This window comes from Danio rerio, chromosome 23 (genome assembly GCF_049306965.1).
Source record: "Danio rerio strain Tuebingen ecotype United States chromosome 23, GRCz12tu, whole genome shotgun sequence".
Lineage (NCBI taxonomy): Eukaryota > Metazoa > Chordata > Actinopteri > Cypriniformes > Danionidae > Danio > Danio rerio.
In genome coordinates this window covers 28,175,086-28,202,943 of record NC_133198.1, presented here as the reverse complement: position 1 = coordinate 28,202,943, position 27,858 = coordinate 28,175,086, and the positions used below count along the sequence as shown (strand labels likewise).

General features: G+C 35.8%; 1 protein-coding gene across 5 annotated transcripts in view; it reads right to left on the bottom strand.

Moving 5' to 3' along the window:
- erbb3b (erb-b2 receptor tyrosine kinase 3b) overlaps positions 1 to 27,272 on the bottom strand; it is a 56,604-nt gene extending 29,332 nt beyond the window's left edge. For 4 of the 5 annotated variants that reach the window (XM_073938414.1, XM_073938415.1, XM_021469802.3 and 1 more), the window contains exons 1-7: positions 26,873 to 27,272; positions 8,424 to 8,575; positions 8,161 to 8,341; positions 3,666 to 3,791; positions 2,963 to 3,025; positions 1,588 to 1,706; positions 1,327 to 1,468 (exon numbers count right to left, since the gene is read on the bottom strand). Coding sequence is in view for 3 of the 5 variants with exons in the window: in XM_021469802.3 (XP_021325477.1) it covers positions 1,327 to 1,468; positions 1,588 to 1,706; positions 2,963 to 3,025; positions 3,666 to 3,791; positions 8,161 to 8,341; positions 8,424 to 8,575; positions 26,873 to 26,951 (862 nt within the window). In the remaining 2 variants the exon portion in view is untranslated. The remainder of the gene's footprint in view (positions 1 to 1,326; positions 1,469 to 1,587; positions 1,707 to 2,962; positions 3,026 to 3,665; positions 3,792 to 8,160; positions 8,342 to 8,423; positions 8,576 to 26,872) is intronic. The other variant, NM_001014826.2, reaches the window with a different exon arrangement.
- Between the last annotated feature and the right edge of the window lie 586 nt (positions 27,273 to 27,858).

Below are 27,858 nucleotides of genomic sequence, written 5' to 3'. Positions count from 1 at the left end.
ACTTTCATGTTATTTTGAGTGTTTAACTTTCAGTTTGTTGACTTTAACTACAGTTTGGCACTTTCACTTTAATTCAGGAGCTTTTCATGCATGCCTCCTGTGGCAAAGGAGATATTGGATGCGAGTATGAACTGCTGGAAGAGTGTTGTTTTAAGAAATTTTGATGCCGCACGTCGTATGGAAAAAAAACTCTGCATTTCATGATTCAGGTGTCTGTGGTCCTTCACTGACTCGGTAAATGCAGAGAATAGTGTCAAACAGGCGTGTATGTATGTAATATCCAGTCGCAAATTTCGGCGAAAATCCTAGACGAAGGTAATAGTTTGATAGTGGTGTTTACATGTCTGTACTGCACTTCAATAATGCGACCAAAATCAGCATACTCCACATGTTTTATTCCGATTTCTGTTCAGTTCGATTATGACCTTAATTGGATTAAATTAATCATAAATCTCAGTTTACATGGTAGACTCTTAATCAGAGTATTGTCTTAATTGTAATAAAATTGCATTATTGGTATCCATGTAAACGTACTCAATGTTTGATCATTTACAATTTTAGTCTTTGTTTTGCTATGTAGAACTTAATGTAACTTCCTTTGTAATTGATTAAATAATGTAACTTATTGGCAAATTCTGAAAACATTTAACTATAATAAGTCTTTCAGTATCTCAGAAATAAAAATGTGTATATTATATTTCTAAAAACATAAATACTTTTTTTCCCCAAGAATTCGTTTAAGATATTTTTAGCTGTTATTTATGGTTTACACGTTTTGTATATTTCTTGTTTATCTAAATTGATCTGTTCATTTATTTTGTTTTATAAACACCAAAGTCAAACTAGCAATCACACATTGCAGTTTTAAAAGCCATGTTATACGTAATCATTCCTAAAAAAATCTCCAGACAACATTATTTACTCTCTAACGCCAAGGCAAGTGGTGTTTAGCGAGTGTTAATTGTGGACTCAGCAGCCACAAATTGAATCTAAAATTCAAACATGGTCAGACGAGTTGCGTAGTACCATTACATTCTGCTGTTTGTTTAAACTTGTGTCATGTTTACCATGCAGTTCATGATCCTCCATGGATACGGCACTGCAGTTCTGATGTACTGTCAATGAGGCATATCATCCAGCGTTCATCCACAGTTCACTTACTAGCCTACACATCAGTTCCACCAGGCTTACAACAAGTGATTTCTATAATACAATCCTAGATCTTTATCCACCAAGCTCCCATTACGTTAGAAATATTTTCCACCCCATGCTTTAGCGAAGGTCTGTTCTGTGGTGGAAAACTGTGTGTAACGGCTCGTAACTCACCGGGACATTTAGGAACACAGATGGAACCGAACTGATACATGGCATCAGCATTGGGCTCCACCTGAAAGGTCTGTTGGTTGTAGACCACAGGCCAAGGGCAGTGAGGGACGCAGGAGCCAGAGTAATTGACATGTCGACAGGCCTGTTGGGGGAAAATAATAAAAAGAAATAAAAGGTTTGTTTGACTTTCATTGTCTTGTCTCTTACAATAGATCTTGAGCAATGCAATCAGAGTGTAATGGCAGTAATGCTGGTTCTCACAAAGCAGTCTGTGTCCCTGGGTCCAGTGCAGCCTCCAGCACACTCGGGGTGGCAGCATTCATTAGGGTTGGTGCCGAAACAGTGGCCCAGACACTGAAGTGCACATACTGTTTTAGTCACTGAAACACACAAAGACAAAAATAACTCAGAATCATTGTGTATGACTACAGGTAAAGGGAAACCGAGACAATCTAATAAAATGAAACTATTACATTGTAATTTATTATGAAATGGAATATTTATTTATTTATAGAATTTACTCTGTAAAAGTGTTTTCTGTTTATTTACGGTTGTGAATTGCATTATGGGACGTCGATCTTTCTTCTGTCGACATTTGATGTTGAAAATTCAACTCTACACTTTAATAAAGTGACTTTTATTGACATTTTAGTACTTAAAAAATATAATGTATAAGAAATAATATATATATACAGAAACTAGTCTGTAACATAACAGAAAATGTACTGAAGGTTTATTACAAGGTTTTTGTAGAATAACATACAACACCAAACCAGACAAATAAATCACTTTGAACTATTAAAAATGTAAACAAAAGTCGCTTTTTCCTACTTTTTAAGGGTAAAGGTTGTTAAAGAAGGATCAAGGTCCTATAATGCAACTCAAAAGCATAAATAAAAGGGGAAAAATAAAATACAAACATGAATCAAAAATAAAACCACTAATTTACAGATATTTTTCAGTGTAATATGTAAAATCATTATCACAATATTCCTGTTTAATGAAATTTTAACTAAATAATAAATAATAACAGACCAGGTAAATATAAGAGATGGTAACAATTTTCAATATTGTTCCCTTGGTTAAAGTTAATGAACAATGAGCAGTACATTTATTACAGTATGAAACAGTACAGTACAGTAATGAAAATAAAGTAAATTCACACTACATAAACTAATGTTAACAAGCACAACTTTAGATTTTATAAATGCTTTAGTAAATGTTGAACTGTGATTAATAAATGCTGCACAAGTATTGTTTATTCTTATTTTTATAGTTAATACATTAACAAGTATTAACGGATGGAAAATTATTGTGTTGTAAGTGTTCTTTCAAAAACACTACATCAAAAAATTTGATATTAAAAATGAATAAAAAATATTGTAATACTTTGTTTTAAGTACCAATCCCCCATTACCTGCTTATTACCTACTTTTTATTAAAACATTTGCTGTTCATTAGTATTTACAAAGTATGATCTAATTCTACATCCTAATCTGAAAACCCAAATCAAACTATTAACAATTAATAGCACCAAGTTAATAGTTTATTGAGCTAAAAGTTTAAAGTTGATGGTTTGTTAATAAAATAAAGTGACCAAAATGAATAACTAAATAAATTAATACCAGTTACTCACATTTCTGACACTGATCATTACTTGGACCCCAGCAAAACTCTCCACATGCAGGATTGCAGGACCCTATAAAACACATAAAGAAGCCAAATATCTAAATGATGAACCTCAACAACAGATGAATATCTTCTCCTGATTTACAATGTTTGGCGTTTCTATTGGTTCCCTACTGTTTTTAGTGATTTTCAAGAGTTAACACTTAGCTAATAGTTGATAAGTAGGAGCGAGTTTGGCATGCTGTCCCGGGAGAGAGCCCTGTGCTCGGAAAAACCTCAAATCTTCCGTTTCTTCAGGTGAGAGGGGAGTCTGAGCTGAGGTAGGTCTTGAGAGCTACCCCCTATTTAGTTAAAAAAGAGAGGAAGGAGTAGGGGAGGATGGGGGGATTCTTCAATATGAAGTGGGCTAAGGCAAGGAGATCTGGCTCTTTTTAGTAATCATCTGATTGGTGTATCATGTGATAGCTAATGGGGGGCCCGCCATAGTCAATCATAAGCAAGTGATCCTCTCAAAATTTGTTTTCTATATAAAATTTGCGATTTTTTATAGAGGAAAAAAAAACTTAAACTGAAGTGCATTTTTTTTGATGATATCTTCATGGTAGCTCAGAACATCTTTATTTTGTGTGGGTTTTTTTCAGAATATAAAACATAATTTCCTGACACACATTTATCTCTCACACTCATACAATCAAGATGTGAACACAAACCTCTTCCTCCATTGTCCTGGATCTGGATGCGAGCGTCACCGTCTCTGACAATGTCCTGCCAGTTGATCAATGGAGCATAGCTGAGGTTCCTGTTGTGGACAATCTGTACTCCACCTTCCAAGATCTCTGCAGACACAGTGAAAATAAATCTGATTTATTTAATGCAGAAAACAAATTGCGCACAGGGGGAACTACACCGGTTTGTACTTATGCTTGTCTAAAGTATAGTCTAACATTTATATATGTTCAAAAATGTACAATTTATTTTACCTAAATTACTTAATTTGATCTTTGAAGCATTTTTAAACAACCACAATGGTAACCAAAGTGCTGTATATAAAAACACAACATACAAGTGTTTTAATTCTGAAATGTCTCCAAAGTAGGAGATATTACTAAGTAAGTAATATCTATTTATATAGTGCATTTATTGTGTATGGCCATACACCCAAAGCACTTCACAATCATGAGGGAGGGGTCTCTCCACACCAGCACCAGTGTGCAGCATCCACTTGGATAATGTGAAGGCAGCCACAGGACAACGGCGCCAGTGCACTACACACCAGCAATAGGGAGAGTGGAGAGACAGCGATAGAGCCCATTCAGTGGATGGGGATGATTGGAAGCCCATGATTAGTAAGGGCCGATGGAGAGAATTTGATCAGGACACCGGGGTTACATCCCTCAGAAGTGCCATGAGATGATCACAGAGAGTCCTCGGTTTAACGTCTCATCCGAAAGTCGGCGCTCCCACGCTGACAGTATAGCGTCCTCTTCACTATATTGGGGCATTAGAACTTACACAGACCGCAGGTTGAGCGCCCCCTGCTGGCTTCTCTAACACGAATTCCAACAGCAACCTTGTTTTCCCATGTGGTCACCCATCCAGGTACTGACCAGTCTCAGCCCTGCTTAGCTTCAGTGAGTAACTGGTCTTGGGCTGCATGGCTGTGGCATATTCTCGAAGGCAGTAGAAGATCATTCCAAAGTCTAAGAGCTTCCATAGAGAGCCCTTTACATTTCAAGCATGATTGAGGAACAGTCAGACATAGCTGATTCTTTTAGAGTGAAGAGATCTCAAGGGTTGATGTAGACTAATTAGGTCAGATATATACTGAGGGGCCAGTCTACACTGTGAAAAATGCTGGGTTCCACACAATTCACTTATTCTGTCCCAATACAAATCAATTAAGTTAACCTAACAAATTGAAGTTAATTGAGCATAAAACAATTGTCTCCAAAGATTCTTAAGAATTGTGTTGTTTTAGCTCATTTTAAATAAGTAGTTTAAACACACAGCAAAATAAATTTTGCAGTCCGTGGAGAGATTTAAAAACATATAACAACACTTTATACTGAATTTTAAAGCGGATCAATAACCAGTCAATTTAATTGAGTTTTACCTTTCAGTTTTCAGTCATGAGGGAATAAAAAATGTGTTGTTGTTCTTGGAAGTGTCTTAGAAGATTATTATGCATTGCTTAAAAATTGTAAGATACTGAAGACATATGTGGCTCTTCAGTGCACTTTGACATCTCTGATGAGTCTGAACAAGCCAAATTATATCAAATATGCAGTTTGAAATGAAGTGACCCACAAAACATACAGACATTTTCCTGGCAGGCTCAAACTCTTTTTGAGAGTCTGTCTGTAAAGCTTTCTGCTCTGTTGAGTGACAATGGGTGTGCCTGTACCTACAGTAATGCAAATGTGCCAGATTCCTAAACACTCCTACAGATTTCCGCAAAATCACTGATGTCAAATTTACTTACTGTCAAACAAACCATCATGATGTCCATTTGTTTTGAGAAGGCAAAGAATTATAAATGCTCCACTTAAAGGAAGCGCTCATGATTTAAATGACAAAAGTTATTTTTGCATGTAAACCCATTACAAATATATATTTACAATTAAGTCATTTTGCTGATTTTTTCAGGTTGGATAAATATATCAAATTATTTTTGAATCTCTACAAATTTCAGAGTTTCTTCCCCAGAGTTCAGAACCACTAATAACTTCAAATCTTCAGAGTAGTTCTTTGAACTAGTTAATCCTCTAAACACCGGTTTAAGAGATTTCTAAGTTTCCTAAAACTCATAAAGGTGCATATAGGTTAACTAAATTTATCAGTTAATCCTGTATTCGTATGCTGACGTTTTCAGACACACAGCACATAAAACCTGGATGATGTCTTTATTTGCATTGTTTAACTGCAATGTCTGTGTCACTGACTGGATGAATGCATGTGACCTGTTTACACAAAGACTCTAGCTTTACACATCATGAACTGAGAACTCAAAATGAATAATGAGCAATGAGAAAGGCAAAACAGGCCTGTGTAGGAACCATATGATAAAGATGCTCTAAAGAAATCAAGATGCTGTGCAGTGATAAGGTATGAGGGGAAAAAATACAGTCTTTGCATTGCTTTCCTTCTGATCCAGGCAATAAGAAAGAGTGGATGAACATTATTTTTAATGAAGTTCCAGAATATGTGACTTCTTTTGTCCACTTCATTCTCTTAAACCGCTGTTAAAGGGATAGTTCATCCATAAATGACTATTCTGACATCATTTACTCTCCCTTCACTTGATTTGACTTTCGTTCTTTGGTTGAATACAATAGAAGATATTATGAAGAAAGCTTGAAACCTGTAACCACTGACTTCCATAGTAAAGCTATAAAGCATAAAAATATTATAGTTACTGCACATTCGTCTTATTCTTTAGTACTCTGAAAAATGATGTATTTTATAAACTGATCATTAATACGGACTAAGCTATTATTAACTGTAATTCTCCAAATGAAAAAGGCTTGATTAAAGTCCTGTCATTTTTAAAGATTTTCTACAATTTAAGCAGAATTAGGTTTAAGAGAACTTAATTCAGAATAGTGCACTGATTTCTGTGTGCATCACTCGCTATACGAGCGCACTTCCCTTTTCTACTATTTCATGCAATAGTAAATGTATCAAATAAAATGCAAACAGTTGGCAGCACCGTACAATAGCCTATATGCAATATTTATATGTGCAATATGGAACTGGGCCCGCTGTAGCACTTCAACATTTATGCACTGGCTGCCAGTTGCTGCTCGCATCAAATTCAAAGCTCTGATGTTTGCCTTCAAAGTGACTTCTGGCCTTGCTCCTTCTTATCTGCTCTCACTTCTGCAGATCTATGTGCCCTCCAGAAACTTGCGTTCTGTGAATGAACGTCGCCTCGTGGTTCCATCCCAAAGAGGGAAGAAATCACTTTCGCGAACGCTCACGCTCAATCTGACCAGTTGGTGGAATGAACTCCCTAACTGCATCAGAACAGCAGAGTCACTCGTTATTTTATAACGACTAAAAACTCAACTATTTAGTCTCCACTACACTTCCTAATCTGCAATTGCCTCTCTGGATATCACACTAACTGTACCCAAAAAAAAAAAAAAAAAGTACTAATACTTTCCTTCTTAGACTTTACAGACCTGAAACTTGCCTATAGCACTTATTCATTGTTGCTCGTATAGTTGTGTAAGTTGCTTCCTTGTCCTCATTTGTAAGTCGCTTTGGATAAAAGCGTCTGCTAAATGACTAAATGTAAAATGTAAATGTATTTCTAACGAAGAGCAAATGTCAAGTTCACTTTTAGCGCAACGCACAGACAGCTAACTCATCTGTTAGTCAGAACAACAAGATATTAATTATTATGAATTATACGTATGTGTTTAATTAGTTCTTTTGAAAATTTGTTCATTAATTCACTGTTTTAGAATATAATAATTAAAAACCTGGCTGCTGGTCCACAGAGGCCTCTTATTTTGAGGGCACCATCAAGAACTCAGATTTGGTTGACCAATCAGAAGAAAATGGGCGTTTTATCACCGCCTACATGTGTATATTAAATGTTGAAGTCGTTTATCTGTTTTCCTACCCTAAATTAAAAAAACAAAAATCGAGCCGAAATTTATTTTTCGTTTGTTTTTTGTGAGCAAACGAAAATGGAAAAGTGGCCGTTTTCTTCATTTTCCTTTTTTAGTTGTTTGGATTGGATGGGAGATACCCTGATTCTACCTACTAGGTAAGTCAATCTTTCAAAACCTTTTAAAATCTTTCAAAACCACTTTGAGGGGGATAAATAGTCAGAATTTTTCATTTTGTGGTGAATTATGTGTTATGAGTCTGAAACTTTTCACTACCTTTGGCTGAAAGCAGAATTTAAAACAATAAAATTGGGATAAATATGTGTGAAAAAAAACCTTTAGGTTATTTTGACCAAATTTCCTCCAAAGATTTACGGTTACTACCAGATGTTGCATATTCAGTGATCTGATCCCAAGTTATTAGATAAGAAACATTACAATGAATCTTACAATCTTACAATGACATTTTGGGGTTACGCTTCTCTGATTGCTTACAGCTTAACAGAAGTCATGTGTTCCAATATTTGCGCAAAGCAACATGGAGCATAGGAAAAGGTGTATTTTTATATTCTGATCTCAATCTCACCTGTGAGGTTGGTGAGGCCCAGATCTTCCAGGCCAGTGTGAGTGTCAAAGTTATGAAAGACAGAAAGAGCCCATTCTTTGTCATACAAGCTGCTGCCACGAATCACTCTGAGCTGATTCAAAGGTAACTTGCGAAACTGGTTCATCGCAATGAGGATGTAGCCGGTGACCTCTCGGATACTCTAGAAGAAAAGTCAAGCATGTTATCTCAAGGCCAAACCAACCATTTAGCACTCCATACAGGTAGGTAAAACAGCTTCTTACTCCAAGAAAGGAGAAATCGAGGTCATTCTCCATCTGTGTAATCTCAAGATTGCCCATGACGATCTCACATCCGGTGTAGCGCTCTTTAAGGTTGTTGTAGTGCTGTTCTGGGGTGCCCGTGGAGCTCAGAGCATTTTTAGTGCCAGTACAAACTAGGAAAAGAGAACAATTACATTTGTTTATGACGTACTGTATGTGGGCCATTCAGAACTATTTAACAACTACAGCTGCACACTATATTATTTCAGCATCAATAAAATTTACAGTTTACAATCTACATTTCCCAAAAAAAATCTGAATTCTTACAATATTTCGTCAAATATTTCAGATTAAACTAGAAAAGTAAAGCTCGTAGACCAACTTTATGGTGGCTTGAGAAACCCTAGTCTAAAAGTTTCTAAGTAGATTCAAAGTTTAAATAATTGAAGAAGTTTTGAACAAGTTTGAAACAGTTGGCATGGATAGATAACTGCATACAGTTGAAGTCAGAATTATTAGCCCCACTTTGAATATCTTTTCTTTTTCAAATATTTCCCAAATTATGTTTGACAGAGCAAGAATCTTTTCACAGTATGTCTGATATTTTTTTTTCTTTCGGAGAAAGTATTATTTGTTTAATTTCAGCTAAAATAAAAACTGTTTTTTTAAAACATTTTAAGGTAAAAATTATAAGCCCCTTTAAGCAATTTTTTTCCCGATAGTCTACAGAACAAACCATCATTATACAATAACTTGCCTAATTACCATAACCTGCCTAGTTACCCTAATTAACCTAATTAAGCCTTTAAATGTCACTTTAAGCTGTATAGAAGTGTCTTGAAAAATATCTAGTCAAATTTTATTTACTGTCATCATGGCAAAGATAAAATAAATCAGTTATTAGAAATTACTTATTAAAACTATTATGTTTAGAAATGTGTTGAAAAAATCTTCTCTCCGTTAAACAGAAATTGGGAAAAAAATAAATACACAAGGGGGCGCTAATAATTCAGAGGGGCTAATAATTCTGACTTCAACTGTATGTTAGCATGTTTCTTGCTAGGCGGTTGCTAGAGTGCTCAAGGTGGTTGTTATCATAAATATCATAAATGCTATCATAAATTAGAATGGTTCTAGTTTGAATTAACATGGTTCTAGTATGAATCAGCATGGTTCTAGTATAAACTTGCATGTTGTTAGCATGACTTTAGCTTGAATTAGCATGTTGTATGTTTAAAAAATGAATTAGCATGTTGCTAGTATGACTAGTGAGTTTGCTAGTATGTTTCTAGTATGGATTGGTACAGTATATTGATAGTATGTCCGATGTAAAGTCAATGCCAATTTTTTACAATGGAAATCTATTGGACAGTTGCTAGGGTGCCATAAGTGGTTGCTAGGGTGTGGCTAGTAAATTGAAAGGTCATCAGTGATTGGCAGATTGGTATTCTGACTTAAATGAGCCCAACCTTAAGCTTGTATGAGAGTCTGGTGCAAATTTATGAGGTCACAAAGTTTGGCATAATGTTAAGTCAATGGGACTTTTCAGAATTTTCCGGGTCAGTTTTCAGAAAACCATAAGTCTGATCAGTTGGAAAAGATATAGAAATCTGAGTCAGAGCAGTTTGGAGGTTTGGAGGAGATGCATATAGAAAAAACACTCTCAGAAGGAGACAGATGAAGAAATAGTTTATGTAGTATAACAATATGTTGGCTTTTTCAAGCCACCATAGTGATAAGAGAATTTTTTAAATGTTACCACCCTTTTTTGATGGTGTATTATTAGAGAAAATAATTTCAGCACAGCCTTCGATCACACTTTATTTTGATGGTCCATTTGTTGAATTTAAGATATATTGCATCTACACGCCAACTAATTCTCAGTAGACTATAAACAGATTGTTAGGTTGGGGTTAGGGTTACGGTTAGTGTAAGTTGACATGTACTTGCAAAGACTCTTATTGTCAATTAAATGTCTGTTGACGGTGCATATCAAAATATATTAAGCAGACAGTCTACCAATACACAAATGGACCATCAAAATAAAGTGTTGCTCAGCCTTTAGTTTTAGCTTATGAATTGATTATTAAAACTATTAAAATTTATTGTGGTCACTTGACCTCAAGACTTGAAAGTGCTATTACATGCATTTTCATAGTCATAAACAGAACATTATGTATTATGCCCATTTACATTTCAAATATGAAATAAGCTTCTTTATGATTTACCATTCAAATATACAGCTGGGGAAAAAAGACACCACAATTTTATTTTGTAATGTGTTTGAATCAAATGTCATTTGTGTTTTGTTTTAGAGCATTGTATTATTGTTATTAATATTTAATGTGTTTATTTTGGCATAAAATAACAAAAAAAAAAGTTATATGTATTAAGACACGATCATGTTCACCTTCAGACAACACAATAGCAATATTTTAATTGTATAAAAGTTAAAGAAAGCAGTATCTGTTGGAATAACCCTGCTGTTCATTCATAATGAAATGTTTCTCTTTCGCAGCTTGAAAACGTTTAGTTGAGAGTTCACTTCTATCAGTACTGGATTACGAAGATATACTTTATATGCACGCACCTATGAATGTTTTTAAAAAATAGGATATTGTTTATCATAGTGCCTTTCAATTTGTTCCTGTTTAAGTGCACGCACACATCACTGTAATTCATATAAAATGACAGAATGGACCTCATTACAGTCAAAAAGAAAACAACATATCTTAGTTTTCATTTTTAAAGCTTTAGATGGTAAATTACCACAGTATATATCTACTTTGTTGTTGTACGGCTCAAATACTAGATCAGCACATATACTCTTACTTAAGATGCCATGTTTTCACACACAGTTAGATCGATCTGCATTCTCCAAGTATGCTCCATATGTTTGGAATGAGCTTAAAGAGATACTACATATGAAATCCACATCTATCGCTATACTTAACCATATTATAAACACTGTCACGTGACGTTAAAACAGTGCACATGTTTTAACAACTGATTATGGTTGATATTATTTTGTATGTGTTTATGTGTTGTGACATGTATTTTTTCTCCCTGGTGGAAGAGATAATGTGTCTCAATGGGACATCCCTGGTTAAATAATTAAATTAATTAAATAAAAAAATAATAATAATAGCAAACGAAAACATTTCTTAATTTAACCAACCGATACTAAAAAAAGTGATCTAACTTCACTTTATGTAATCAGACATTTATTGCAATTTAGAAATATCAACATTTTACTCAAACCCATGCAAATCCAGATAAACTGAGAATTTCCAAATGGTCTCTTAATTTTGCCATAGATGTATATTTCTAAACAGCACACAGGCACGAGAGACTTCTTGCAAAATGCAGGAGAACAGTCATCGTGGCTTCTGTACACAAATATAGCCCTTTTGAAGTGGCCACTTCCACACAAGGCTTCCACTCACAGCGCACACAAAGACTTCATGCAGTGGCCACAACACAAGGTCTTTAACATAATGAGGGCAAGGTCAGATGTCACCAAGATGCTGCAGGTCAGCATGTAGTACAAGACAACTGAAAGTGCCCAAACAGACTTAAAAAAGGACACGCATAATAGTGGGAAACAGCTTCAGACGGAGCTGGAATCTAGGGTTATTGGCCTGAGGTGATGGAGAGACATGACAACTGACAAAAAACTCTCTCTCTCTCTCTCTCTCTCTTGCTTTTTCTTTACTGCAACCATAAAATGCACAAGGGTCTCCCTGATGCTGAAGCCATAACTTTTGCATGCAGTCTCTTACACGCTGATACTTGACATTACACAGGATGTAGTCAAACATCTGTTGAGACCTGAAGATAAAATAATGTTAGCTATATATATATATATATATATATATATATATATATATATATATATGTGTGTGTGTGTGTGTGTGTTTGTATGTATATATAGGATAAATTGAGTATTAGTAAGCAACTTCATTTTGTAAAATGATACACTGCAAGAGCTACTTTCCATTCATTGCAGTTCTGCAGTCATTGATCAAAGAGTCAACAATAAAAAAATAAGTTTTCTGCAGTTATTTTTTGTCTCTTTATAATAACTGAGTTATACATTTTAGCATGCATGCAGTCAAAAATAAATTATTTGCATTTACTATTAATAATAATATTAATTCCTTACATTTATAAAGCATTTTTCTGGGCACTCAAATCACTTTTAAACATAGGGGGGATCATCCACCACATGTGTGCAGCATCCACCTGGATGACGCGACGGCAGCCATAATGCGCCAGACCGCACACCACACACTAGCTAATAGGTGGAGAGGAGACAGAGTGATGAAGCCAATTATGATATGGGAATGGTTAGGATGCCATGATGGACAGAGACCAGTGGGCAAATTTGGGCAGGATTGCAAGGGTGAAACCCCTACTCTTTTTTCGAAGGACATCCTGGGATTTTTAATGACCACAGAGAGTCGGGACCTCGGTTTAACGTCTCATCCAAAAGACGGCGCTCACTGAGCAGAATAGAGTCCCCTTCACTAGACTGGGCATTAGGACCCACGCAGACCGCCCCCTGCTGGCCTCACTAACACCACTTCCAGCAGCAACCTAGCTTTCCCATGTGGTCTTCCATCCAGGTACTGACTGGGCGCAGCTACATTGAAGACCTCACAATTATATTGAAGAATGGTCTCCCACTACTCACAGACTTAATTTACTCTCAAATCTCTGTTTTGTGTTCATTGTATCCATCAATTAAAAAAAAAAAAAATTCATGACTGAGTTTTTCTTCTTGGTCATTTCTCTTTCATATAAAAATTCAAGTTTAATGTTTTGATAACTTTATGTATTCACGACTTGCGATGCAGGTGTGTGTCATCTGTTATTAGTCACTGACTGTAATGTAATGCACTATAAAAAGGTGATTTCATAGGATAGTTATATACATATGCATTTATTGCAGAATTTTAAAGCAGTTTAATGATTTTTATTGGATATTACGTCATTCAATGCAACTACGCATGACTTTATGTAAAGCTTACAACCTACTAACTACGGCTTGCTTGAAGAACATGTGGTGGAACCGAAGTGAGAACAAATTTAGTTACAAACTAACTAGTGAGTGTTAAGCCCCTATTGTGGACTTTACATTTCAGTTTAAGAAAGAACTTACGAACAGCTGGTGCTACCCTATCCAGATGTTTTATATATTCTAAAATATAAATTGAGAGTGATCACTTTTACTGTACTACATTTGTGTAATTACAAGTCAGAATAAGCATTTTTGTTTTATCACATAAATATATCTGTTATGGTGAATTACAACAGAACATACTTTGAACAGACTGTAATTTAATATGCTTTCTGTTGATTATTTGATGCACTAAAGATGGGACATTTTGTTCAATAAACTGTAAACTGCTGCGTCAGTTTTCCTCTAAAAGGCAAAGCAAACTGGAACTGAAAAAATGTTGTCAAAAATGTATTTTATGACCGAATTCAGGTTGATCTGATAACAATCTCTACGCTTCCTGGAAGTCTTTGCATGCTTAAGCCAAACCTGTCCATCACAGACCCAAGCTCAGAAAATATAGTATAGTATAGTTACTTCGCTTTGCATGCGTGTGAATCATCCCTAGAGGTGGGACGATCCTGCCGCAAATATGTCAATGGGGCGTGAGTTTAACTTGGAAATATTCCTTCGGGAACACAGGAGGACTTTGAAAATGACATTGTAAAACAAACACAGCAAGTTCTGGCTGGTGAACCTGCTTGCGTTCGCATTCAATAAACCAATCAATCACATTAGCTGCTATAAAATATTAACAGCGTGCAAAGAACGCCCTGGACGAAACAAGTCAAAATCTTTAAATGTTTTGCAGCTGCCTGAGCGAGCCATAGAGTGCATTGAAGTTGCGAGGGGTTAAACGGTGTATTCTAGAGACTGGCAGAGTTTTAATGCTCAGCTGCATGTCTGGGGCCTTAGGCTGTATCTGGCTATGAGATCTAGAGAGGCATTATTAATGAACAAAGCACGGTATTGTCACTTAGCTATAAATGTGTGGCTCTGTTAATGTGTAGCTCTGATTGACAGTGACTCTGTGTGTGCGTGTTTGTATGTGCGTGCGGGCTGAGATCATACAAGCAGACAATAGGATGAGTGTGAGCGTAGTACTCTATCAAGAGGAGGGGGAGTCGGAAAGGGAGGGGATTGGGGGGGTGTAGGGACATAATCTAAGAATGAGCGCTGTTCTGTACACTGCTTCTTTCTATATATAACCACTGCATCCAGACATGTATGCAAGGACACCATTGAATGCCTTTACAAGTGTCAGTGTTAGGGTAATGCATTACAATTAAATTGAGTCATGTAATATGATTACTTTTTTAGTTCTCAAGGTGAACGCGTACCTTGGCTCTGAGGTTCAAACAACAGAAATAAGGTCAAGAATCTTGATGTTGATTCTGGAGTCAGATCTGAATTTCAATAGTCAAGTCAAAGCAATAAGTTTCAGCATATACTATCATCTCAAAACCATTACAAGAATTAGATGCTATGTGTTTCCAGTGAGGACTAAGAGAAACTTGTTCATGGTTTTATCACCAATTGGGTGGATTACTTAAATGGACTTCTCACTGGCCTTGAGTTTTTTTACTTCAAATTTCAGTTTTGACGTAAAAGAGCCTTTCATTTGTCAAAAGAGAAGCTTAATCTTATTGTTACCAACAAGCAAGCCAAACCAAGATGAAAAATATCAAACGAAAGTAACAACACATTCAGTTTCTTTATTTTTTAAAGTTCAGGAAGATTGTAATCCATTACTTTTAAAATTAACTTTTCCCAATATTGATGACAAGTACAGCAGTAAAACCTGCTAATCTGCCCTTTTCTTTGGAATGAGGAACTAGTTACTGCACCATGTGTTAAAAATGTGTAGAAATGTGCTGCTTCTGACAAGATTAGCCACATGTTTTGGTCTTGTCCAAGATTGACAGTTTTGGTATAAAATTTATTCATTCATTTTCTTTTCGGCTTAGTCCCTTTATTAATCTGAGGTCGCCACAGTGTAATGAACCTTCAACTATTCCAGCATATTTTTTACGCAGTGGATGCCCTTCCAGCTGCAACCCATCACTGGGAAACATCCATACGCACTCATTCACACACATACACTATGGACAATTTAGCCTACCCAATTCACTTGTACCGCATGTCTTTGGACTGTGGGGGAAACCGGAGCACCCAGAGGAAACCCACACAAACGCAGGGAGAACATGCAAACTCCACACAGAAACAACTGACCCAGCCGAGGCTTAAACCAGCGACTTTTCTGCTGTGAGGTGACAACACTACCTACTGTGCCAATGCGTTGCCTTGGTCTAAAATTTTTAATACTTTTAAAAAAACCTTTAACATATCAGCCACTTCAAGCCCTCTAACAGCACTGTTCAGAAAACCTTTCGGGACAAATTTGCCTTCAACAACACAGAATGTTGTTGATTTCACCACATTTTTGGCTAGGAGGCTTTTTCTCCTTCAGTGGAAACAAACATCTCCACCTTCATTTGACAAATGGAATATATATTTATATAAATATATATTTTTTTGTGTTAAAGGTTTTTATTAAGAGATTTATTTAAGAGGGTCTTTAAAACCTTTTTACAAAACATGGAAACCTTTCTTGAATTATTTTGACACTTTTAATCTTGAAACATAAGAGGAATAAAGCTTTTTCATTATTTCTTTTTGTTTATTTTTTGACTTTTATTATTAGTTTTTTTGTTATTTATTTATTTATTTGACATTTATTTTGTTATTTAATAACTTTTTGTTTTTATGGTCATTGGTTCTTACTTGTGTAAAAGCAGAACAGTGTATTACTTATTTTTGTGAGTATATGATATTGTATACACAAAATGTTAATACATATATGTGGCAAAAAAAGTGCTGCTTACAGGAAGCACATCCGCATACACATTCTGCATCTCAAATAAAGCGTGCCGTGCAAACAACTTTAAATGGTGTTATATGTTTTTGATTTCTAGTTTTCGAGTTATACATTAGCTCAAACAACTTTATCAGTTGAGATTAAACATTAATTCTGGTTCGGTTATCAGCCATTATCAGTTGATATTGGATATTTACTGACCAACTCTGAATATTTAATTGCAAACGGAATTTTCTGCACACTGAAAAAAATGATTCTGCAAAATCATTGCAAACAATTTATATGGGTTGAATTAAAAAAAAAACAAATAAAATTTTGTAATGTTCAACTAATTTTGTTTGTTAAATTTTAACCCAAATAAATTGTTTACAACTGCTTAACTAATTTTTTTCAGTGTTGTTATATATTTATTGCTGTCTAAGTGCACTTTTTTGTGTATAATACATATAAATAAATTAAAATATATTTATTTTTCTTGCTAAAACTTTAACTTAAAAAGATGCTGTAATAGATTAAGCACAGTATTGGAAAAACACTGTAAAAATTGAGTTCCACACATTCAATTTGTGTTGGGTAACATGAAGGAATTAGTTTTTAAAAACATAAGTGGTTTGTACAAAAAACAATTAAATTATCCCAACAAAATCTCAAGGATTGTGTTGTTTCAGCTTATTTTAAATAGGTAGTTTGAACAAGCGAAACATTTTCTGTTTTTTGAGTGAAGGCTATATATGATTTATAATTAATTCTAATTATTTTTCTAATTAATTTTGTCTAAAACAATCAGTTTTCAAGAATTAAATGTCCGAAAACATCTCTATTTTATTCATATATTTTATGTTATGTTTTTTACAGGTACTTGGCAGATATACAATCAGATTTCCTTTGCAAATATTATTTACAATCATAAACAACTACATGAAAGGTAGTATGTGAAATTTATATAAATAAAATAAATAAATACTAAAAAATAGAGCACTTAAAAATACCCCCAAATTATTTTTATTATTATTACTTATTTTGATCATTTTGACCCCTTTGCAAAGTTTTTTTCATGACTACAACATCCAGCTGTGCAAGAAAACTTATAATCTTCTATAATGTGAATTCATCTTTCACTACTATATAACTATTTTACCGGTAACTTTTATTATTTTTAAGTCTTTATTTGAAAGAAAAAAAATGACCAATAAAGATGTATGTACAATCAGTGGTGGAAAGAGTACTGAAAAATCATACTTAAGTAAAAGTACCTTTACTTGCTTAAAGACATAGCAAGTAGACTAATATTGCTCAAAGTATGAGTAAAAAGTAGCCCTTTAAAAAGTAGTGAGTGTTACGCTGTAAAAGCTGATGCATTTACGTGTAATTTGTGTATGTGTGTAAACGTAACATTCTGTAGTGCATTTAATTACTGCCCAGCAGACACACATTATAAGACATTAATATTAGGTTGGATTTTGGCTTGTGATGTCAGGTGACCAAAATTTAATGTCCAGCGCCTAAAGACAAACTGTCAAAGAATGACACCAAAGTATGTTGATGTTTGGTTGATTTTAGGTTTGGTTAAAAAGTTACCAAAATCCAACATCAAGCCAACATCTTCTTACGTCATGTTGACGTCAAATACTTACATTCATTTGGAATGTATTATTTTGGCAACCAAAATCCAACATCTGATAGAGGTCATAGTGGTAACGTCCACACAACGTTAAGCTGTAACATCATTTGATGTAGATATTTGGTTGAGTTTAGGTTGGACGCTGGACACTGACGTCGGCCATGATGCTGGGTTGACATATTGTGCCTGGTGGTTGTTTAAAGCCATTTTGGTCATTATACAGTAAACATCCGTCAACTTCTCATCAGTGACATGCATCTAAACGGTCTGTAGGTCAATGCGTGTAAAGATTTTGGACATCTTGGACACTTTTAATGCTTCCAGACAGTTTGCTGCAATGATAAAGCGGCCACGTCTTGAGGTAGTTCATTATGATGCAATTTACCATCTATGTGCGATTTGATTGGACAGAAATCACAGTAATAAAGAAAAAATAGTAGTGACTGCAGGTTGAAGGAAAGTATTGGAGTAAAAGTACAGATACAAAACTAAAAATGTACTCAAAGGAAAGTAAAAGTAAACCTTTTTCAAACTACTTAGTAAATTACAATTTCTAATAAAAAACTACAATTAAAAAAATAAAATTACAGTAGTTTGAGTACTTGTATATTGTTACTTTACACCACTGTATACAATAACATGTAAAGCACCAAAGATGGTCCATATTAAAGTTAATTTGAATAATAATTTGGCTATATTGTTGTTTTCTATGAATTGTCAAATTTACTTTCCTACAGGAGAGGCTAGAAAACCGTCAAGCACTACAATATTATTATTATGTTTTTTATTATTCAATGGCCAGATTCTAACTGAGGAAATTTGAATGTGCTGGCCAGTTGGTTATTTGCCTAATAAATGGCAATAGGCTACTTAAGGCTATTTTTTAAATTTAAAACTTAAACAGATTCCCTTATATATATATATATATATATATATATATATATATATATATATATATATATATATATATATATATATATATATATATATATATATATATATATATGTATATATATATATATATATATATATATATATATATATTTTTTTTTTTTTTTTCTGTTTTAAATATTTTCCAAATGATGTTTAACATAGCAAGGACATTTACACAGTATGTCTGATATTATTTATTCTTCTGGAGAAAGTCTTATTTGTTTTACTGCTTTATTATAAAAGCAGTTTTGAATTTTTTCATGAACCATTTTAGGGCCAAAATTTTTAGCCCCTTTAAGCTATATTTTTTTCTCGATAATCTACAGAACAAACCACTGTTATACAATTACTTGCCTAATTCCCCTAACCTGCCTAGTTAAATTAATTAGCCTAATTAAGCCTTTAAATGTCACTTTAAGCTGTATAGAAGTGTCTTGAAAATATATATAGTAAAATATTATTTACAGTCATCATGGTAAAGATAAAATAAATTCGTTATAAGAAATGAGTTATTAAAATTATTATGTTTAGAAATGTGTTGAAAAAAATCTTCGCTCCGTTAAACAGAGATTGAGGAAAAAATAAACAAGCGGTCTAATGATTTAGGGGGGCTAATAATTCTGACTTCAACTGTATGTGTATGTATATATATATATATATATATATATATATATATATATATATATATATATATATATATATATATATATATATATATATATATACCACCCCTTTCACCAGGCTGGCTACAGGCCTGAATATTGTACATCACAATATTGTAATGCCTAAATGTAAACCAAACAGTAGAGTTTTTAATAATGATCCGCCATAACACAGTGCATCCCTATTATCCGTCCAGCAGACAATGATCATGAACGCAGAATGAAATCTGAGAAACACCCTTATACAAAAGGCTATAGAGACATGCACACACCCACATGACTTGTACATATTTGCTGTTGCATCAGGTATTGTATAAGACAGCATGTGCATATTCATACCCACACACATACATGATATCTGGATGCTAATAGCATATGGATTTATGGGGTCCTATTCAGTCACACAGGTAATCTTAAGTCAACAGCACTGCAGTCATCGAGCAGAGGCCTCAATGAAGCATGCAATAGAATCCTGCAGCGCACAATAATTATAGTTCAAAGAGCATTAACAGCTTGACATCAGGGTGGAGACAGAGCATGTGTGACAGACAGAACAGGAGACAAAAAAACAGGGTGAGCGGAAGAACCCACAAGGGAGAATGAAGATGAATTAGACACACACAGAGAAAGAAATGAAACTGGTAGTGGTGTCAAACTGAAATCAGAGCTGGTGTGAGATTTAAAAAAAAGGACAACTTCTAAAAAGCCCATCCACGCCTATTCACGTGAACTTGTGCAAGTACAGACTGCTCTGAATCTGATGCCAATACTGTTAACTGTTAGTGGAAAGTGGGTATGGTTTCTGTGTCTTGCTTTTGGGAAATCTGTTCAATGATTTTTTTAAAACAAACCTACAGCCTCTTAAATGTATTTAGAAATTGATATTCATATTCCCTGTTCATTTATTCACATTCAGTCCATTACATTTTTTGCTTTCTTCAGGAGAACATTAAAAAAGTTTTTGGGATGATACTTTAGTTCTTGGTGATTTTCCAGATTTTCAAAGTACTGTAGTCGCGTCATGGATGTTTTCACACTGCATGACTGTCACAGTCACCAATGATCTAGCCCAGGGGTGTCAAACTCATTTCCTGGAGGGCCGCAGTCCTACACAGTTTAATTCCAACCTTGCTCAACACACTTACCTGTAGGTTTCAAACCAGCCTGAAAGACACAATTAGTTTGATCAGGTGTGTTTAATTAGAGTTGGAACTAAACTATGCAGAGCTGCGGCCCTCCAGGAATTGAGTTTGACACCTGTGATCTAGCCCATGCAGATCGCTGGAGAACTACAAATCTGCCAGCAAAAGAACTACATGTTTAGTCATGCACCACTCAAACTCCTAGCCTAAATCCCCTTGATTGCAAACAGACACAGCTTAAGCTGTTCAGGGCTAATTACACAGACTATTTATACACCTCTCAAACACAAAAACCCAAATAGCTGACTCTTATTGTATGGTTTGAGAATTACAACATGGTTCCTCTTACACTGCAAGATGGATCAGCGACAGGGGGTTTCACACAGCACCGATGGAACGACACAAACCTGCAAATGCAGGTCTGTGTAGGTCTACAGCACTGAGAATACAAGCGCCCTCTGAGCGAGCTGATGAAGGATCACGTGAGCTCTACTGGTGCTCCTATTGGCTGTCAATCAAGAAAGTCGCTCTTCATTTGAATAAATTTGAAGGATTCTCAACTTGGTTGTGTCGCTTGACAAACACACCTTGCGTAGACAGAGGTTGTCGGAGGTCGTTCACTCTCTGTTGATCACTTGAGGTCTACTAGAGTTCCTATTGGCTGTCGCTCAAGAAAGCCGATCTTCATTTGAATAAATTTGAAGGTTTCTCAACTTTGTCGCATCACTCGACACGCCCACCTGGTCCCCAACGGTCGCTGTTGCTTGCGTAGACGGAGGTTGCTGGAAGTCGTTTACTCTCGGTTAAAATCGCTGGTCGCTTTGCCACCGCGAGTCGCTCGTAGCGTGAATGAGGCTTTCCTTTACATGCCTAAGAGACGCAGGGCTTGTCATACAACCACCAAATCAAGATGGATCAGCGACAGGGGGTTTCACACTGCATGGCTTTACAATAGGAAGAATCGGCAACAACTTTATCTCGGTCCGCAAACTACATCTCACAACCAAACACGTGCGAGAAGTATATCTTCTGTTATTACCTACAAAATGAGAAAGGTACCTTTAGTAAGGTAGAACATTTACTTTTTTTGCTCACCTGGCTTTTTTGAAGGAAATTAGCAATTTCTCCTCAACCTTTTTCGACCCGGTTGTGGTATTGCTTAGACGACACGTCAAACAGACACTCGTGCTCTTGCCAAATTTACACTAGTTTTTCTCCCATTTCTTGGGTTCAAATAGACAGAAAATGAGTGATTTTAACTTCTCACCCAACCCCCCCTGGCCTGCAGATACCAATACTGGGGCTGCTGCTCTCTTCTTTGGCTATAGGTAAACCCTGATGTTATTATTAATCAGAACGCATTTCACACGCCATGATTTGAATCGTCGACAGCTCCAGATATTTAGCATGCCAAATATCTTATGGGTGTCGGTGACTTATCAGAAATTCTCTCAGTTCGTGTCTTTGATAATTCACACTGTGTGATTGTTACTTACGTGAATGAGCACCGATTTGCCTGTCATTCTGGCATTTGACGGCGCTTTCTCAAAAACTGTTGGTGAGTCAAAATCAGGGCTAAAATCATGCAGTCCGATTTCGGCATAAAATGCAAGTCAATGGCTGCCAGCATTTTAAGAGTCAAAAAACACAAAAAATCAATACACATTGTAGGGATGGACGATATACTGGTGCAACATACCACAAAAAACTTGCCCCAATAATAAGAATTATCCTCAATGGAAATATGTGCTTAAGCCTAAAAATTTGCAAAACATAAAATATGTTGCTCTGGGTACAACTCGTTGGATGTTTCAGATGACAAATTCACTAGAGGGCATTGTCTACATTTTTTGCAAATTCGAAATAGGTTATTTAGAATACTTTTGTTGTACGCTTTGGATACACATCCTTCTGCCTCATTCACACTAACAGTGACTTTGTAGCTGGCTGTCGCTCTGGGTGGTGAACTGCTGCAAATGCAGGTCTGTGTACGTCTACAGCACTGAGAATACAAGCGCCCTCTGAGCGAGCTGATGAAGGATCACGTGAGCTCTACTGGTGCTCCTATTGGCTGTCAATCAAGAAAGTCGCTCTTCATTTGTATAAATTTGAAGGATTCTCAACTTGGTTGTGTCGCTTGACAGACACACCTTGCGTAGACAGAGGTTGTCGGAGGTCGTTCACTCTCTGTTGATCACGTGAGGTCTACTAGAGCTCCTATTGGCTGTCGCTCAAGAAAGCCGATCTTCATTTGAATAAATTTGAAGGTTTCTCAACTTTGTCGCATCACTCGACACGCCCACCTGGTCCCCAACGGTCGCTGTTGCTTGCGTAGACGGAGGTTGCCGGAAGTCGTTTACTCTTGGTTAAAATGAACGGTCGCCACTGCGAGTCGCTCGTAGTGTGAATGAGGCTTTCCTTTACATGCCTAAGAGACGCAGGGCTTGTCATACAACCACCAAACCATTGATCTAAACGCAACCAATAGTGTTTTCAAAAACAAAAAGAAATAATTTACTTAAAAAACGTTATTTTACACGGGTTTTTTTCTCTTTTGTGGAACTGTGCAGACTCAAACACGAGCGCTCTGCATCAAGCTTAGAATGTGAGCAACAGAACTGGCCACATCAGAATAGTTGTCCACATCGAGATTCGTAGATAATGTGAGGCAAACGTATTTGGTAAAAAAATATTTTGACAAACTGAATTTATTAGGTGGAAACATACGCATGGGCAGTGTTAAAGTAAAGCTATAAGCCAAATATTTTACTTGCTTGACCAATAAGGCCGATTGATGATATGTTGTGAAAACTCTATAGTAATTTAGCTGATGTGTTTGCTCTGTAAAAAGCCTCTCTAGTGTCTTTATTTCATTCATTTTCCCTCAGCTTAGTCCCTTATATATCAGAGGTCACCACAGCGGAATGAACCGCCAACTATTCCAGCATATATATTTTTTATGCAGAGGATGCGCACTCTCGCATTCACATACAATCCTTCTCTACAGTCAGTTTAGTTCATCCAATTCACCTATAGTGCTTGTCTTAGGACTGTGGGGAAACTGGAGCATCTAGAGGAAACCTACGCAAACATGGGAAGAACATGCAAACTCCATACAAAAATGCCAACTGGCCCAGCTGGGGCTCAAACCATCACCGTGTTTAGTCCATAATTCCATACTCCATAATTTTCTTCTAAAATACATGAAAGTGGTTATTTAACTGAGAAAATGTTATAGTAAAATAAACCATGTGTATTTTACATGAAAATGCAAATGATCCTGTTATATTTAAAAATATTTATTATTGCCGTCTCCATAGACATCCGCCTGTATTTTACAAACTTCAATTTTATGTTTAGCTAGTAGCTTTGAATGTCTGAAACCATTAAAATAATTTTATTTGTTTGAAAACACTGACTAATTGCTATTTTTGACAATGTGCGTTCTGAGTTGACATGGTGGCTCAGTGGTTAGCACTGTCGCCTTACAGCAAGAGGGTCACTGGTTCAAATCGAAGGAAAACGAAAAAATGATAATGTGCGTTTTAACGTTTTAATCACACCAGTGTGATTGTACACGTGAAAGGGTTAAAAAGATTGATATGTTTACTTCTGTAATGTATATGTGGAGATTATGTGTGAGGTCACCCTCCAGCTGCCAGTATGAATAAACCAAATACTACATTTCTTCACAACACACCATTTTTGTAAAATAAAAAAATACAAAAATAGAACAATAAAATACTTTTCGAAAACAACTTTATTTTCTCCGAGCATGTATTTATGAATATTTGGCATTGATATCCTCGCAATAAATGCCAGAAAAATATTGCAATGTATAGTTTTAAGCCCATATCACCCTCCCTGGAGACTTCTGATGATAGACTGAGGACTTTTTGTATCTCAAAGTGCTTGCATTTTATGAATCACCAAGCTAAAAATTATATTTAACATTTTACTGACATCACTTACAACTTGAGAGTGTGTGAATTAAGAGCAAATTTGAATTTTTGGTTTTGGTTTGAAGTTTTGGCTTAACGTTGCAAATTCCACTCATCAGAAGAGTTTTAATATAGGTCAGTGCAGATGCAAACATTCAAAATCCTCCACTCCTATATATTCACAACGGAAGGAAATGCTCATTATATTATTAACTTACTCAGACCTCCATATCTACCGCTGAACTTTGGAGTCATGATTGTAAAGGAGTTATTAAAGAGTGGTTTATGATATGGCACTATAGTCCACATCTTATTCTGTTCACTTCACAAACGCAGTGAGGCTGGCGGCAAAAATAAGCATTTGGGATTGGCCATACCAGGAATCAGTGCTTAAAGCTAACGTTCTGTGGAAAAAGAGTTAGTGAGGGGAAAAAAAGAGCTTTGTGCCCTAAAGCTGTTTAAGTTGAGGCTGGTTTAATCATTTGAAGAGTGTCAATATATCAAGTAAACAGGACTCACCACTGTGCAGCAGTCAGTGGAGTGTAATGAACAACGCACATCATGTTTGATTATTTTATTGTATTGTACACTATATGGCAGTTTTTGTAATTAAAGCAAAATCCTACTGAAATTGTACTAAAGCCATTGTGCTAGATATATTTATCCTTTTTATATATGCACTCTTAATTTTTTTTTATTTGAGGTTCTATATAGGATCGTTAACATTTAAGGAATATTTTCATTTCAGAAAGTATTTTAATAGTAGGAAATGATTCTTTAGATTATAAGAATACATAAGAAATAAAAAAATGGTTCTTTGAAGAACTTTTCACTTAAAAGTTATTTAAAAATCCAGCCAGCTTTATTTTTAGAAGCATGTTTAGGCTTATTACACTCACACACCCTTGCCATTCTCAAGTGCAATTATGTTCTCTGATCTGAAGTCAATTGTTATCAGAGGTGATGTCTGGAAAGGACAAGAGGGCTAACATGACATGCAGTTACAGCAGTATTCTGCACTGTGACACTTAACTTCATATATACTTACTCCTAGGACAATTTTTTATATCAAAGTTGATCTTTAGCCACACCATATTGATGTTTCATAACATCTACTTTTATTTTTTATGAGGTGGGTTGTAAGCCCAACACTCAACCCCCAACCTGAAGGACCAGGACATACATGCATACACTACAGACAATTTTAGCTTACCCAATTCAGCATACAGCACGTCTTTGGACTGTGGGGGAAACCGGAACACCCAGAGGAAACCCACACAAACACTGGGAAAACATGCAAACTCTATACAGAAATGCCAATTGACCCAAGCTCAAACCAGCGACCTTCATGCTGTGAGGCGACAGTGCTAATCACTGCGCCCCATGTCACAAAACTTTATATATAAGTGATTATGTATGATGATTTCTACTTAAGTTTAAATTAGTACATGCAATAGATTCCTTATTTCCATACATAAATCAACCATGTTAATTACTATTATAAACGTGCAGTAAACATTGTTTTCTTCGTGCACTGATAACCGCTTGTATAGCCAAAGTTATACAACAAAAACCATGGTCAATCTATGGCCACTGAAGCAAAGTCAAGTTATCATGGATTAACCTACAATATGATTTGTTTTTTGCTTGTAAGAAAAGCATGACTTTTTTTGTTAAGGTTTGTGCTTTTAAATCTCAGTCAAATGACTATTTAAAGGGTCAGTTCAATGAAAAGAAAATTCTGTCATTTACTCACCCTTCATTTGCTTAAAACGTTTTTGAGTTTCTTTCCTCTGTTTCATTGGTAAATCTCGACGGGTGACAGAAGAAAGAGACTCATGCTGGTTTAAAACCACATGTCGGAGAAAAAATAGTTACCTTGCATTTTTGTGTGAACTAGCTATCACTTTAAGAGAGCTACTAAAAGCTGAAAGTGATTTAAAAAGCGCGACCATTCACAAAATGCTACATAAATATGAAAAAGGTTTTAAAATGTCTTACGGCATTGGTCAACTAGACAGGTAAATATTACATTCTGTTAAAAGGCTGTAAGGTGGGAACAGGTGGGAAGGAGTAAACCCAGACGGTGACCATGGCAAGGAAATCGGATTTTGGTTAATATTTCATCTCAAACAAGATTTGTTAAACGAGACAACGACATTTATATACATGCATTCGCATTATTCATAGATCTTACAGAACAATAACACAAAAACAAAACGCTTGTATACCTTCTTGTGTTTGTGAAGTGACAGGCTGAGGTACACAGAGGAACAGGAGAGCGCAGAGCGCGAGCACCTGCTGTCCCATCTCGACTCGTGAGTGAAGGATCTCTGTCTGTCAGGAGCGCCTTCAGACATGCCCAAAAATACACAAAAAGCGCGCTCGAGTGGTCAGCTCGTGGTTTATATTCCTCTGGGAAAAAGAAGGTTTATTCTGAAGTAAAAAAAAATATATATCCATGAAATAGCTACATCTATGTGTTTCCCTCGCGGAGTAATCCCTTTGATCAAAAAGTTCCGCTTCACAGTAGCGCCTTTCCCGTTGGATTTTCCCACTTAGTCAACGGATAATAAACTATTTACTAGGCTAAAACGAGATTAGAGGAGTGAGAAGGAAAGTTGGGAGAATGACGCAGGATCGCCACTCCCTGTGTATACACTTATGATGTGCTCATGTGGATTGGCCCGATTGAGCGCTGCTATTTACCAATCAGTGCATGAACGCAGCGCTTCCCTTCGCCTCTCCACCCTCCAGAACGCAGCGCAACAGCCGGTGACTCACAGCTGATCATGGGCGACTTTTTACCGGCCAGAGGGACACCTTTAATACCTGTAGGGGGAAGTGGGGACATTGCAACATTATGATTAAACTTTATATGCTAGGTAGATTTAATAGTTGATACTTGATACCTATTTAAAGCTAAGAAAACAGTGAGTTAAATTATACCAATCAATAATGTTTCACAAAAACATTAGACTAAGAGAAACGTAAAAAAAATATTTTTTCCCTTTATTTTTTTTCAAACCTCATATGGCTGATTCATTTCAGATTGAAGGCTGGTCAATCCTGCATGGACGAATAAGTCTTGATGCAACTCATGTTGCAATCGTCTCTACCCTAATCTTGAAAGAGGGGAACAACTTTAGATTACTTTTAAACCCACCCTTGAATAATGACAATATTTACATAATATCGGGTTGGTGTATTTTTTTAT